Consider the following 14,468-nt stretch of genomic DNA (forward strand, 5'->3'; position numbering starts at 1 on the left):
ATTAGAATACTAAAGGCAAAAAAATGATTGTTATTTATATTGTAGTAATAAACCAAGAGAAACTAGAAAAGCATTAACAAAATTATGATTATGCATATCAAATTCCTGAACTTAGTGTTATTTAAGGCAGGTTCCTAATTTTTGTAAATGCTATAATTGTAATTCTGGAGTTTTATCCACGTCTGGTTCCTGCCTATTATTTGATGATGTTGGGATAGGCTATAGGCCCTGTGAACCCAAACTGGATTAAAGGGAGTCAGAACATTGATGGGTAGATAATTAAGTTTTATTTAGTAGGAACTTCCATATTACTGTCTGTGGAGCTTCATAAGTGACATTGGGATTAGAAAAAATCTTCTCTGATGAAGACATTCACCATGTTGATGGTTGACCAGATCCAGCTACGTTGTTTACATTTGTTCTTCCCATTTTAAACCTATGTACCCATTCATAAGTTTTCACTTTCATACTGAGCCAACATCCTTTAGTGAATTTCGGAACATTTCATTCCCTCTGCCCAAAGAAATCTCACTATGGCACGTTGTTCAACAATAGTACAATCCTGTTCTTGAGCGTCCATGTTCATTTGCTCTTAGCATTAACTAGAATAACGGCGGGGCACTACACCATGTACGTTCAAACTACCCATAAGTCATCGTGAACGTATTGTATTGCATCAGCTTCTATCTGTTGTGGTTAATGTGTAATTTTCACATTGCCTTTACTTTTTCATTTACCTTCATACTTCATATTATTTTTCATCCTATCAAAAAAATATTTTTTTCTCATTTAAATCATTTAACCCAGTCATCTAATGGGTTCCGAAACTGTACATTTTTGATTGGTTTATTTTTTACCCCCAAGTTAGAAAGACATTGTGGCAGATTGGGAAGTGTTTTTTGCTTATAAGGGTTTTGCCACAGTTTGATTCCCTACAGAGGTATTTATTGTCTTGAGTGTGCATGGTTTCAGTTTTGTGGGCCAATCCTATAGGGAGTCTACCTTCCTCCTAAAGTGCAAGAACTCACTGGCAGTCTGTGTGGCCTTTTGAGTTTTCTCTATTGATTTTATGCCTGTGTTTGTGTGGGCTCAGTGGGTAACTATATGTTTGTCCAGAGTAACTTCAAGCTTTCTGTCAGCTTCCGCCTGGATAAATTCAAGATCTTCAAGTCTAAGACCTTGAGAATTGCCATTAAAATGAATGGATATATTTAAGCCCAATATAAATATCAAACTCTTACACCAGCATAAATCCTATGATCACTCATGATAACTCTTAGCATGTTCCTAATACCGGATCTATGTTGTACTGTAGTTCCTTTCTAGTATTATTGTAATATTTAACCTGTTAATGGAGTTTTTGTCAGTTTTTCATTTACTGGATTTATTAAAGTTAATCTCACTGACTATATATTTGGACTAATGAAGAAGCTATTCATGTAGGCTGAGCAATATGTTCTTAAACACAAAACATTTTTATAATAGCATAAAAAGGCACCTCCTTCGTAGTAATGCTGGGAGGATTCCTCAAAGGATCGCTCGTAGCTCTGCTCTGTGTATGTGGACTGCTGGTATGTGTAGTCTCCATGCCCTGCCAAGAGAAGATACCTTATAATACTGCTGAATATTTCCTAGCAAGACAAAGTTCACCATTTGGTTTTACTGCAAATCTATCCTTAAGCGCAAAAACCTAAAATAAACTCATTTAACCACAATACAAGTAAACCTCTAATCAGCTTTTCACACTCCCTTATCTCTGTTTTGTTCTTCTAATGACAAAATGCTGTTTTACCCTTTATAGTTTATATATGTGAACAAATGCAATGACATGGCACCCACAAACTAGTATGCATCTAAGGCTAAAGGTCAGTTACAGCACTGTTTGACAACATTTACTCTACATTTGTATCTATATAACTCAGTAAAGATGTAAACATTTTCTGTGTAATTTAGATTTTAAAATAATACATTTCAATATATTAGTACATTTGCTAATCCAGTAAAAACAAGCTGAACTATCATAAAACAGAACTGAAGAATACATATAGCAGTACCATCTGGATAATACTGCTGGTTGATGGGTTCACCAGTGTTTTGGGTGTGTCCATATTGTTCACCATAAAATTCTTCTTGTCCCATATATTGTGGTGCAGACCCTGAAACAGAAAGAATGACCATATCTAAACATAGTTTTCTTTTTATGCATTCTTAGTAGTAGTAGTAGTAGTAGTACTGTGAGCAAGATTTGGAAAAAATACACTTTTCTTTCCCAGTATGTGTACAATGAGCATGGGCATTTTTTTTATAAATAATTAGTATGCCAAAGTTGTATAGTTAATTGACCAACATAAAATGATTTACAATTAAGTAAAGTGGAAAAGAAGTCAAAAAAGATTATCTGTTTGGCACCTGTCGATGATTTTAATTTAAGGCAAACTTCTTGTTTTAAAAATGGCAAAACTGCTTAGATGAACGGCATTGATGCATATAATGACAATCAAATATACAACCAAAACAGAAAAAAAACCTTTTGGTGTGTTTACAGTGGTTGGTTTGACCTCCTTGAAAAACAGTGGGACAGTTTATGTAAATAAAAACAAAATTCCACAAAATATTTGAAGGCAGTAAAATCAGTAGTAGTAATCTGTTGAATTTTTATCATGTTCACAGAGATATAAAATAGATTCATATTACACTTTAAGACAGAAAATTTTGTAAAGCGCTGTGAGACAGTGCTCTCTGTGAAAAGCACTCTGTAAAAGTACAATAATAGAAAAAACCAGAGTAGCAAACTCACCAGCTGCAAAACACAGTTGGCTGACATTATACAGTGAAATGAGTGTTTGTGAAATATTACTAAGAAGATGTTCATCTCGAAATGGGTTGCCAATGGTAGATAGGACCAGGGTTGCACTGGACTGGAGACGGGCCTACCACTAAACATATACAGAGAGTAAAGCCCATATTGGTAATGTAGCACTTCCTCTAACAAGCTGGGGTGAGAAGTCATGGGCTGCCAAAGGGTGTTAAGCCCTGCATGTACAGAGATTACCCTGCTTGCTATAAATAGGTGCAGACATCACACAGGAGGCTCCTAAAAGACACTGTGGCCTGGGGACTGTTGATCCCCAGAATAATTCTGTCACTAGGTCCAAAATGGTTTTCAGGCAAGGTTTCAATTCTTCTGCCTATCAAAGCCTCATTATCTAAAAGTGGGCAGACAGCTGGGGTGAATACTGAACTGGCAATGAGTTAAAATACTTAGAGGTGACTGGGAGTGAGAAAATAAGGTGCTTAAAAGTGAATTTGGTGTTTTATGTGGGACAGGTTTAAAACAACCCCAAACTGGTAGCCAAGCCACCCCAGCTGGTAGTCAGCTCACACAACATTTAACATGATCAGTGGGGCTTTTTCACAACCATATACTTGATAGTTTTGCAGGTTATTCAGGTCTGTGCTCCCCTTTTGTTTTAATTTAAGTTAACAACTTCATTTTCATAAGATCGCTTCTGTTTGGGGATGTTTTATCATGTATTAGAGACACTTGTAAAATGTACTGTTAATGATGGGGTGCAAGGCAGAAATCACTTCTAGATGAGATGTTAGTCCACTGCATCAAATGGTGACAATTTATTGGCATCATCTTTGGCATGTGAAAAGAAATTTTGAGAAAGGTGCAAATTGAAAACAAATAATTGGAACTGTGACGACGTAGGGGATTACGTTTGTGCCACCATGCTGCTTTGTTCTATATATAGTAGTATACACATGTATTCAGAAAGTATTCAGACCCCTTCACTTTTTTCACATTTTATGTTTCATCCTTGTGCTAAAATCATTATAATTAATTTTCCCCAAGTTAAGCAACTGTCAACACACCAATATGGCAAAGCAAAATAGCATTTTAAACATTTTTCCAAATTTATTAAAAATAAAAAACTGAAATATCAATTCGTATCTTAAGTATTCAAATCCTTTGCTATGACAGATTAAATTTGGCTGAAGCACATCCCATTCTATTGATTATCGTTTCTACTCCTGTTTGGAGTCTACCTGTCGTCAGTTCAATTACTTGGAAAATGTTTAGGAAGAGTACACAGCGGTCACAGTTGACAATGTGTATCAGAACAAAAGCCAAGTCATGACATTGAAAGAATTGCATGCTGAGAAAGGATTGTGCAGAGGCACAGATGTGATTGAAGGCAACACAAAAATTCTTTTGGGAAAGGCGCTATATAAATAAAATGTATTATTATTATTTTTATTATTATGGATGAAACTTATAGGACAACCGTTACTGTACCATTCCACTGATTTGGGCTTTATGACAGACAGGGTAGACAGAAGCCTGTCCACAGTAAAGGATATATGGAAACCTGCTTGGAGTTTACAAAAACACCTACAGGACTCTAAAACTGTGACAAACAAGACTCTCTGGTCTGATGAAACCAAGATTAGTGTCATATCTGGAGGAATCCAGACATCGCTCATCACCTGAGCAATACCATTCCAGTGATGAAGCATTGTGGTGGCAGCATCATGCTGTGGGGTTGTTTATCAGTAGCAAGAACAGGGAAAGTAGACAGGATTGAAGGAAACCTGAATGGAGCAAAGTACAGAAATGCCTTTGATGAAAACCTGCACCAGAGTGTTCTGGACCTCAGATTGGGACAAAGATTCAAGTTCCAATAGCACAATAACCCTAAGCACAAAGCAAAGACAACACAGGAGAGGCTTAGGGGACAACTGTGGGAATGTCCTTGAGTTGTCCAGCCAGAACATGGACTTGAACCCAATTAAACATCCCTGAAGAGACTTGAAAATACATGTAGCTGTTTACCCGCTGTCTCCTTACAACCTAACAGAGCTGGAAAAGATCTGCAGAGAAGAATGTCAGAAAATCCCTAAATTCAGGTGTGCAAAGCTTGTCGCATCATACGCAAGAAGACTCCAGGCTGTAATTGCTGCCAAAGGTGCCTCAATTAAGTACTGTGTCAAGGATCTGAATAATTCTGTCAATTTGATATTTCAGTTTTTCATTTTCAATAAACTGGCAAAAATTTCTACATTTTTTGTTTTCGCTTTGTCATTCTGGAGTGGAGAGTATTGCTTGATGTGGAGAAAATTTTAATTTAAATGATTTTAACACAAGGCTGTAGCAAAATGTGAAAAATGTATAGGGGTCTAAATACTTTCTACATCCATTATATATGCTGTATGTGTGTGTGTGTGTATATATATATATATATATATATATATATATATATATATATATATATATATATATATATATATATATATATATATATATATATATATATATATATATATATATATATATATATAATCTGTACTGCAAATTATGACAATATATATATATATATATATATATATATATATATATATATATATATATATATATATATATATATATATATATATAAATTGACGCTTATAAGACACCTTCAATTGCTAGAATGGTTTCATTTGTTGAAAAGGTGGCCAAGAAGTCAAGAACATTAAACTGAGAGAGACATCATGAAGGAATACTGAAAGACCACATAAAAGAACCTTCATCAGACCAATACATGACAACATCAAGGGGATGTCTTATCTGAAGGGCAAGCACCCTCATGGTCACCAACAGTGTATGGCCCTTTAATTTGAAAATGTGGTTCAGAAATGTAGGAATAAACATCTGAGGCATCTGACAAACAAAATGGGCCATATCACCCTGGGCACTTTAGTTATTAGCTTCTACAGTCACCAATGTGGGTTTATCTTTAAAGTTACAGACTTTATTACGCTCACCCTTTTCATTTACAATTCTTTTCATCCCTTGCACTGCCTTGAGAGCAGGATGGCCTGCTACAGATTCTTGCACTTGAGTGGTAAGTAATACAACAAGATACTGTACTTTAGAGTGAATAACGACAGAAACTTTAAGTAATGAGTATTGTAGGTCAGTCAATCAATGGTTACACTTTACAGATTCCTCCATGGTGAATATAATTAAAATGCACTGCACATAATAACTAAGGTAGTTAACATGCTTAAATGCAAATCAATATGCTGATTAAGAAAAGCAGAAAACCATTACAATTTTTTAAAACACAAGGAATGAATGCTGTACTGATTAGCAAGTGAAATTTTCACATAAGATCTTTTAAGTAAGGAGTCATTTATAAATGAAACTCAGTTCTCTAGCCAAGAAATGGTGATTATTACACCTAATGTCTGATCCTTACTGTTCGAGGAGGCTGTGTGCTGTAACTCGATTCATTGTGGATGCACACAGAGAATTGCTGAGATCTATTTTTAGGTCTAGGGCTGACAAAAGCTGTTCTGTGATTTACAGAGCGGGAGAGCAGAATTGACAGGCACAATAAATCTTACAAAGTTTGGCGAAAACTATGGAGAGAGAGAGTACATGGCCTACTTTATCCTCCAAGTCTCTAACCAGTAGATGCTCTGGTCATTTTCAGCATATTTAAGCTTTAAGCAATAGAAACACTGTACAAATAGAACCAGGACAGAAAACCAAAATAACCAGCCTCTGAATACCAAACTAAAGTCAAAGATTTTGAAAGTGACTGCATGATTGACAGCATTATTTACCAATTAGTTCAAGTTAGTTTATGCATGTTCACTTGCATCTACCCTGTGTGAACAACGTGGGTAAGTTTTATCTTTCTTGTCATTAGTATGGTAGCAAAAGCAGAGATTATTCATTAATATAAGGATACATTTTGAAAGACCACTTCTTAATAAGCATACCAATGTCCTAAAAATACATTCTTTTTGTGGAAAAAAAGTATGTGTAAAAAGCATTCATTCTGAATGTGTTTATTCCAATTCAGGTTCATAAGAGACAGGGACATATTCTGACAGCACTGAATGAAAGGGACAATGCAACCTCAAACAGGGTGTCACCTCATTACAAGGCACACTCTTTCACATACTGACATTTTGGTCAGTTTCCTAACACATACTGAAAATGTAGAAATTCTACACAAACAGGGACCAAACTAGGATGTGAATCTGGGACTGTGAAGTAGTATTACTTACTGTACCTCAGTGCTATCCTTTATCAAATAGCAGCAGATCGCAGCTAAATTCTGATGAAGAAAAATGGAAACTTATATACCATACAATTGTGATGTAGATATTTATTTGGTTTCCACTTATTGCTCTAGCTTTTTCACTTTTTACTTGTTTTAGAACATTGATAGAGTTTGCTGTCAGCCACATGATCCTTTCGAAATATTTGTTTAAAGCAAACTGATTTTTTTTTTAACTAAAGGATGCCAGAATGTGTGATACCTTTCAGCCATTATAGGATTTGAGGGGGTCATGGCCTTCCATATAGAAAGACAGCTGACATAAGTGAGTAGAGCACAAAGTAATGGCATGAGGCCAAGAACATGGAACTAAAGTACCATTTCAGAAAACTGAATAAGATACTGGGCTGAAGGTCTTTCATACATGAAAGTTTGCATTTCTTTATTTGTTGAAACTGACCACTTTAAATTGAGATTCAAGCCACTTACTTAAAGTATTCAACCTCAATACACATTTCCAGAAAGAAACAAGTCAGTTAACTTCAGTTTGTTAAAAATACTTATTTTGCTTGAGAGTGGTCTACTATGCAGAATTTTCATGATTTACTTACATTATATGGACATGGTTCTAGCTTTACTAGGAATGTATTTCCTAAGCCCCATTATCTGTATGTTACACTACAGATAATTTTATTCAGTTATTGATTATAAAAAAGGCTCTGCCAGATAGATTCTTGTAATCTTCTTACCCTTTTTTTAAATGCATAAGTAGATGCTTCAAACCTGTGAGTATAATGGGGTGATACTTTTACAAAAAAAAGGCAAAAGTCTCCTACCTTGCTGTGAAGGTCTGTAGCTTCCCATGGACCTCTGTGCCATCATATTGTTTCCTTGGTTACCCTGTCCCAGCATTCCAATAGATTGTTGCCCCTGGTAGTGCTGGTTCCCTGTTTGTGCTGAGGTGTAATGGGATGTTGCAGCTTGTTGGTGCAGCATTGACACTAAAGACATTTTTACAGAAAAGGTTTAGCAAAATAAGGCTAAAACACATTTAGATCATTGTTATTGCCAGCTTTTAGTATAAAAAACACACTGAACAGAAATGGGTGGCAATTTGTGTTAGGTTGACACAGTCAAACATGTTTTTCATAGTTTAGTCCAAATAAAATTAAGCTCACTAATTTCAATTTATTTTTACACTATTACTGATCAGCATGAGAGAACAGCAAGCTTTGCTAATCAAATTGTGTCTCTCAGGTTTGGACAATGATGAGTGTGGTCATTACAACTTAAAATATACCACAGGGATCCACAACTTGGTAAATATTAAGCAAGTGTTTAAATAGCAGAGAGACTAAATTGTATATTCACTTTGTTACATTTTCTGCATTAGTTTAGGTAATTTTCCCTTATCAGAAACTTTCTTCTAATATATCCAGAGGGAAATGTATTCTTTTGTTTGGCTCATTTGGCGTGGTTGTATTTATGTTAAGTGTTAAGAAAACTAGCACATACTTTAAGTAGCTTAGATGTATAAAAGTAAAAGAGCAAAAAAAAAAAAAAAATTGGTTAAAGAAATATGTCAATACTTCAACCTCATGGCAAGAAAAAAGTCTTACAATGTGCATATGCTTTATTTGATGTAAAAGCTATGATGCCATGTGATGAGATCAGAGATGTGATGCTGCTGTACTCTTAAAAGCTTTGCGGTACAATAACAGGAAGAACAGAGCAGGTGTGTCAGGTCTGATGCCAGCCACCTTGAGGAACCAACTGTACACTAAAGGTTCTGTCTAATCTATGGCAGAGTTTGGTCTTTCTGGTTCCCCCATTATATTCAGTTTTGGACTCAAAAACATTTCCTACTACAGTATATTCAAAATACCATCACATTAAACTATGAGTAATTTCAAAGCAATACGTTAATGAGTTTTGAAATAAATATATTAGAACTATTGCTGGTTTGTATTAGTGTAGTTCATGCATATCAGCCTTTTTTTTTATGTACACTGTTCAAGCCTTTTTGACCTCACCTTGATTGGACGGCATGTTAAGGTTTGTCCGGGAACCATAGTTGCTCATTGATTGGCCTTGACTTTGTATCTGCAGGCTCTGTGATGAGGATACAGAGTGGCTATAACCTGTGGCATTGCTGTGGCTACTGACCGCCATGCTCATGGAAGTAGTAGGTAGAGATGTCTGGCCAGACTGCTGCATTGGCATGTGGTTTGGCCCTTGCAAAAAAAATAATAGAATTAAAAACATTAAATGAATAATTTTAGAAAGCAAAAAAATAATAAAGTAGTCTGTTTTTAAATACCATTTGTCATCTGGCTCTGCATAAGAGAGGTGGAAGGAAGACCAGATGCCATGCTGTCATTCAGGTTATTCTGGGAGTGGAGCGTCTGGCTTGGCCCACTTGGGTTCAGCCCTCCTGGACCCATGTTGATGTTCTGAGTGGGAGGCTGTCAATAGGTGTTTAAGAGAATAGTCAGCTGTAGAATTTAGCACATGTGTAAAACAGCAAAAAAAAAAGAAGAAAAATAAATCCTGTCTTCAATGAAATGACCCTGTACCATATGGTCATGCACATCTTTTTCAGTGGTGAATAATTCTAAATTGCCTAGTCTGGCTGTCACAAAACCCAAAAAAGGGTGATAATGCCCATATCTCAAATTCCAAAGCTGTTAGCATTTCAACTTTTAAAGCACTTGGTTCCACTACATGAATACACTGTTTAACTTATATCCTTCATATTCCAAATGTACATGTTCACCAGCCAATCTTTTGATATAATTCTACAATGCATGATGTGGGCTGTAATTGCCTACTCTGGTTAGCTGGGGTGTTTCCAAAACTAAGAAGAGTGGTATAAGTATGTGATGGCTAACATCCAAAATGGTTAGAACATTAATAAAAAATGTGTGGTATGTTTAATTGAGTAAAAATCCAACCCATTAATAAATAATGTAATATTTTTGTGGTATACAGGTGATTAATATGTATTAGTGCATAAAAAAGATACATGCTAGCTTTCTGCTTAACCATAATACTCATTAACCAACAGAGGGAGCCTAAGGCTGTATTATCTCTTAATTTTCAAATGGGACCTTTTTGTGTTAATTAGTTTTGAACCAAAAAATATGCTATTTCTTCAGTCACTTGAAAACAAACTCAGTTGTATCTAAAAGTAGGAAAGTGTGTTAAATGTAAACGTGAGATTTGTAGCCTAAACATGAAGCAGGAACGATGGGTGTGCAAGAACATTTCTGGCATAGGAGGGGTCTGTGTATTTATGTAATGAAGTTTTTATTGTGTTTTCAATTTATATTGTATATATTTTGCTAAAATGTGAATAATTTTTCTTTATCTTCTAGAACCTATTTGGGGTAAGATAAGATTAGCGATTGATTTCCAGCGTGATTTGTTCCGAGATCGACTTCCTAACAGAATTCATGTTAAACCTACAATAATGTGAGTCTCTACTAGGGAACCTGATATTGTATCCTACAGCATTAATGAGAAGTTATTTAATGGTAACTGGTAAGGTCATCTTGGCACAGAGAATGTGTATATTTGTATGATTGGCTTATGTTTGTTGCTGCGGGCCTTTACTGAGATAAAGTAAGTTTGAAATATACACAGGTATAAACACAAATGCATGTTATAAATCCAAGGACAAAATAATCAAAAATAACTAATTCTTAAAAAAAAAGTCTGGAAGATAGGCTCTGAAATGGACATTATTCTTTGCAAAGGGCACTAAAATAAATATACTGTATGTTGATAAGTGCTCCAAACCAAGAAGCAGGGTATTCAAAGTTGATTTGAGCTCAACGGGTCCTCATGAGGCATCATACTAAATGTATAGGCTAATAGTTATCACAATAGGTTTAATGTTTAACATTAGAGTTTACATTACATTATCCACCTCTCTGTTTTCTTAATAAGGTTTTCTCAGTGCAGAGCTGCAAAGGTGTGGAGCACAACTTGGCAGCAGTGGATGTAAGACATAGTATTAATTTAGATTTTTCTTAGATTTAGAAGAAGCCATAAGTTTAAATATAGTTCTAGGATAAGTACAAGTGACCAGAGGAAAAAAACTAACGAAAAACAACAACCAAAAAAGTCATTTGTTTGTATAACAACCCTGATTAACCTGTGGACAAACAACAGATTATTAAACTCATTTGACAACACCACTGAATAGAGAAAGAATGTATTTGATTAATTGTAAATAAAATTGCTGCATAAGAGCATTTCATTTTATAATATCATTATAATATCACTAAGGACAGCATAGTGGTGCATTGGTAGCACTGCCACCTCAAAATAAGGAGACTGGAGTGTGCATTATGGGTGTCTCTTGTGTGGAGTTTGCGTGTTCTCCCAGTGTCCATATAGGTTTCCTCAAGGTGCCCCCTTTCCTCACAAAGTTCAAAGACATGAGGTTTACGTGAATTGGTATTACTAAATTTGCACTTAAGTGAGTGTTCACCCTGTGATTTACTAACCCCATGCCCAGGTACTGCACTTGCCTTGCACCTGATGATTGTTTGGATAAGCTCCTGCTGCCCCACTACCATGCAATGGATAAGCATGTAAGGAATATGCATGAATGGATGGATAATATCACTAGGTCAAATTGGTACAAATAAAAAAAATAGCCTACTGAATATAATGTCATGTGATTCTTTCTGTTGATTAGTTTGGTTTCATCTTTTTTGTTTCCAATCTCTTTAATAACTTCATAATAACTGAAGCAATTTCTTAATTTTAATGATTTTCAAAGCTTTTACTTATATGTATTTTTATGAACCTTTACATAAGTAAAGTTTAAGTTTTTTTGCTTAGTATAGTTTTAACTGAAGTATTAGGATATAGCGGGTTGGGTAATGGATGGGTGGATATATTTACAAATATTTGCTGCGCTGTGGACTGATGAATGAGTTTTTTGCCTAAAAATATATTTAATTTATTAATTTTAGCCAACATGTACGTTTAACAGAACTCAGCCACAGGGGATGCACAAACTAGTGTGTTTCTTCGTGCCGGTCCCAAGCCCAGATAAATGGGGAGGGTTACGTCAGGAAAGGCATCTGGTGTAACATTTTGCCAAATCAATATGCGGACAACAATACAAATTTCCATACCGGATCGGTCGATCCCCAGGTTAACAATGACCGCCACCAGTACTGTTAGCCAACAGGGTGCTGGTGGAAATTTGGCTAATGTAGGCTTAAGAAGAAGAATGAGAAGAAGAGAGGGGAGATGTGTCTGGAGGCAGGAGGTGAGGAGGAAAGTAAAGAAAGTGGAACTGACGGTAGGAACTTTGAATGTTGGCAGTATGACTGGTAAGGGGAGAGAGTTAGCAGATATGATGGAGAGAAGGAAGGTTGATATATTATGCGTGCAAGAGACTAAATGGAAGCAGAGTAAGGCCAGGTGGATTGGAGGTGGATTCAAATTGTTCTACCATGGTGTGGATGGGAGGATAAATGGGGTAGGAGTTATTTTGAAGGAAAAGTATGTCAAGAGTGTTTTGGAGGTGAAAAGAGTGCCAGGCAGAGTAATGATTATGAAGCTGGAAAGTGAGTTTTTTTTTTTTTGGAGTGAGTTGGATGAAGTGATGAACAGTGTACCCAAGGGACAGAAAATGGTGATTGGAGCGGAATTCAATGTGCATATTGATGAAGGGCACAGTGGAGACGAGTAGGTGATGGGTAGGTATGGTGTCAAGGAGAGGAATGAAGAAGGTCAGATGATAGTGGATTTTGCCAAAAGGATGGACATGGCTGTGGTGAATACGTATTTTAAGAAGAGAGAGGAACATAGGGTTACGTACAAGAGTGGAGAAAGATGCACACAGGTAGATTACATCCTATGCAGAAGAGTTGATCTGAAGGAGATTGAAGACTGCAAAGTGATGGCAAGGGAAAGTGTAGTTAAGCAGCATAGGATGGTGGTCTGTAGGATGATGTTGGAGATCAAGAAGAGGAAGAGGGTGAGGGCAGAGCCAAGGATCAAATGATGGAAGTTGAAAAAGAAAGACTGCAAAGTTGAGTTTAGGGAGGAGGAGAGACAGGCACTGGGTGGTAGTGAAGAGTTACCAGACAGCTGGGAACTACAGCAGATATAGTAAGGGTGACAGCAAGAAGGGTGCTTGGCGTGACATCTGGAAAGAGGAAGGAGGAAAATGAAACCTGGTGGTGGAATGAGGAAATACAGGAGAGTATACAGAGGAAGAGGATGGCAAAGAAGAAGTGGGATAGTCAGAGAGATGCAGAAAGTAGACAAGAGTACAAGGAGATAAGGTGCAAGGTGAAGAGAGAGGTGGTGAAGGCTAAAGAAAAGGCATATGATGAGTTGTATGAGAGGTTGGACACTAAGGAGGGAGAAAAGGACCTGTGCCAATTGGCTAGACAGAGGGACCGAGCTGGGAAAGATGTGCAGCAGGTTAGGGTGATAAAGGATAAAGATGGAAATGTACTCACAAGCGAGGAGAGTGTGTTGAGCAGATGGAAAGAATACTTTGAGGGGCTGATGAGTGAAAAGAATGAGAGAGAGAAGAGGTTGGATGATGTGGAGATAGTGAATCAGGAAGCGCAAAAGATTAGCAAGGAGGAAGTAAGGACAGCTATGAAGAGGATGAAAAATGGAAAGGCCGTTGGTCCAGATGACATACCTATGGAAGCATGGAGGTGTCTAGGAGAAATGGCAGTGGAGTTTTTAACCAGATTGTTTAATGGAATCTTGGAAAGTGAGAGGATTCCTGAGGAGTGGAGAAGAAGTGTACTGGTGCCGATATTTAAGAATAAGGGGGATGTGCAGGACTGCAGTAACTACAGTGGAATAAAATTGATGAGCCACAGCATGAAGTTATGGGAAAGAGTAGTGGAAGCTAGGTTAAGAAGTGAGGTGATGATTAGTGAGCAGCAGTATGGTTTCATGCCAAGAAAGAGCACCACAGATGCAATGTTTGCTCTGAGGATGTAGATGAAGAAGTATCGAGAAGCCCAGAAGGAGTTGCATTGCGTCTTTGTGGACCTGGAGAAAGCACATGACAGGGGGCCTTGAGAGATGCTATGGTATTGTATGAGGAAGTCGGGAAGTGGCAGAGAAGTACGTAAGAGTTGTTCAGGATATGAACGAGGGAAATGTGACAGTGGTGAGGTCTGAGGTAGGAGAGACGGATGTATTCAAGTTGGAGGTGGGATTACATCAGGGATCGGCTCTGAGACCTTTCTTATTTGCAATGGTGATGGACAGGTTGACAGCCGAGATTAGACAGGAGTTCCCGTGGATTATGATGTTTGCTGATGACATTGTAATCTGTAGCGAAAGTAGGGAGCAGGTTTAGGAGACCCAGGAGAGGTGGAGATATGCTCTAGAGAGGAGAGGAATGAA

General features: G+C 36.9%; 1 protein-coding gene across 3 annotated transcripts in view; it reads right to left on the minus strand.

The window, feature by feature from the left end:
• Window positions 1-14,468, minus strand: part of LOC120514943 (calcium-responsive transactivator-like) — a 43,300-nt gene that overhangs the window by 11,290 nt on the left and 17,542 nt on the right. For 2 of the 3 annotated variants that reach the window (XM_039735603.1, XM_039735604.1), the window contains exons 4-8: window positions 9,382-9,526; window positions 9,095-9,295; window positions 7,898-8,062; window positions 2,055-2,156; window positions 1,499-1,591 (exon numbers count right to left, since the gene is read on the minus strand). In XM_039735603.1, the coding sequence (XP_039591537.1) occupies window positions 1,499-1,591; window positions 2,055-2,156; window positions 7,898-8,062; window positions 9,095-9,295; window positions 9,382-9,526 (706 nt within the window). The remainder of the gene's footprint in view (window positions 1-1,498; window positions 1,592-2,054; window positions 2,157-7,897; window positions 8,063-9,094; window positions 9,296-9,381; window positions 9,527-14,468) is intronic. The other variant, XM_039735605.1, reaches the window with a different exon arrangement.

Source organism: Polypterus senegalus, chromosome 14 (genome assembly GCF_016835505.1).
Source record: "Polypterus senegalus isolate Bchr_013 chromosome 14, ASM1683550v1, whole genome shotgun sequence".
Lineage (NCBI taxonomy): Eukaryota > Metazoa > Chordata > Cladistia > Polypteriformes > Polypteridae > Polypterus > Polypterus senegalus.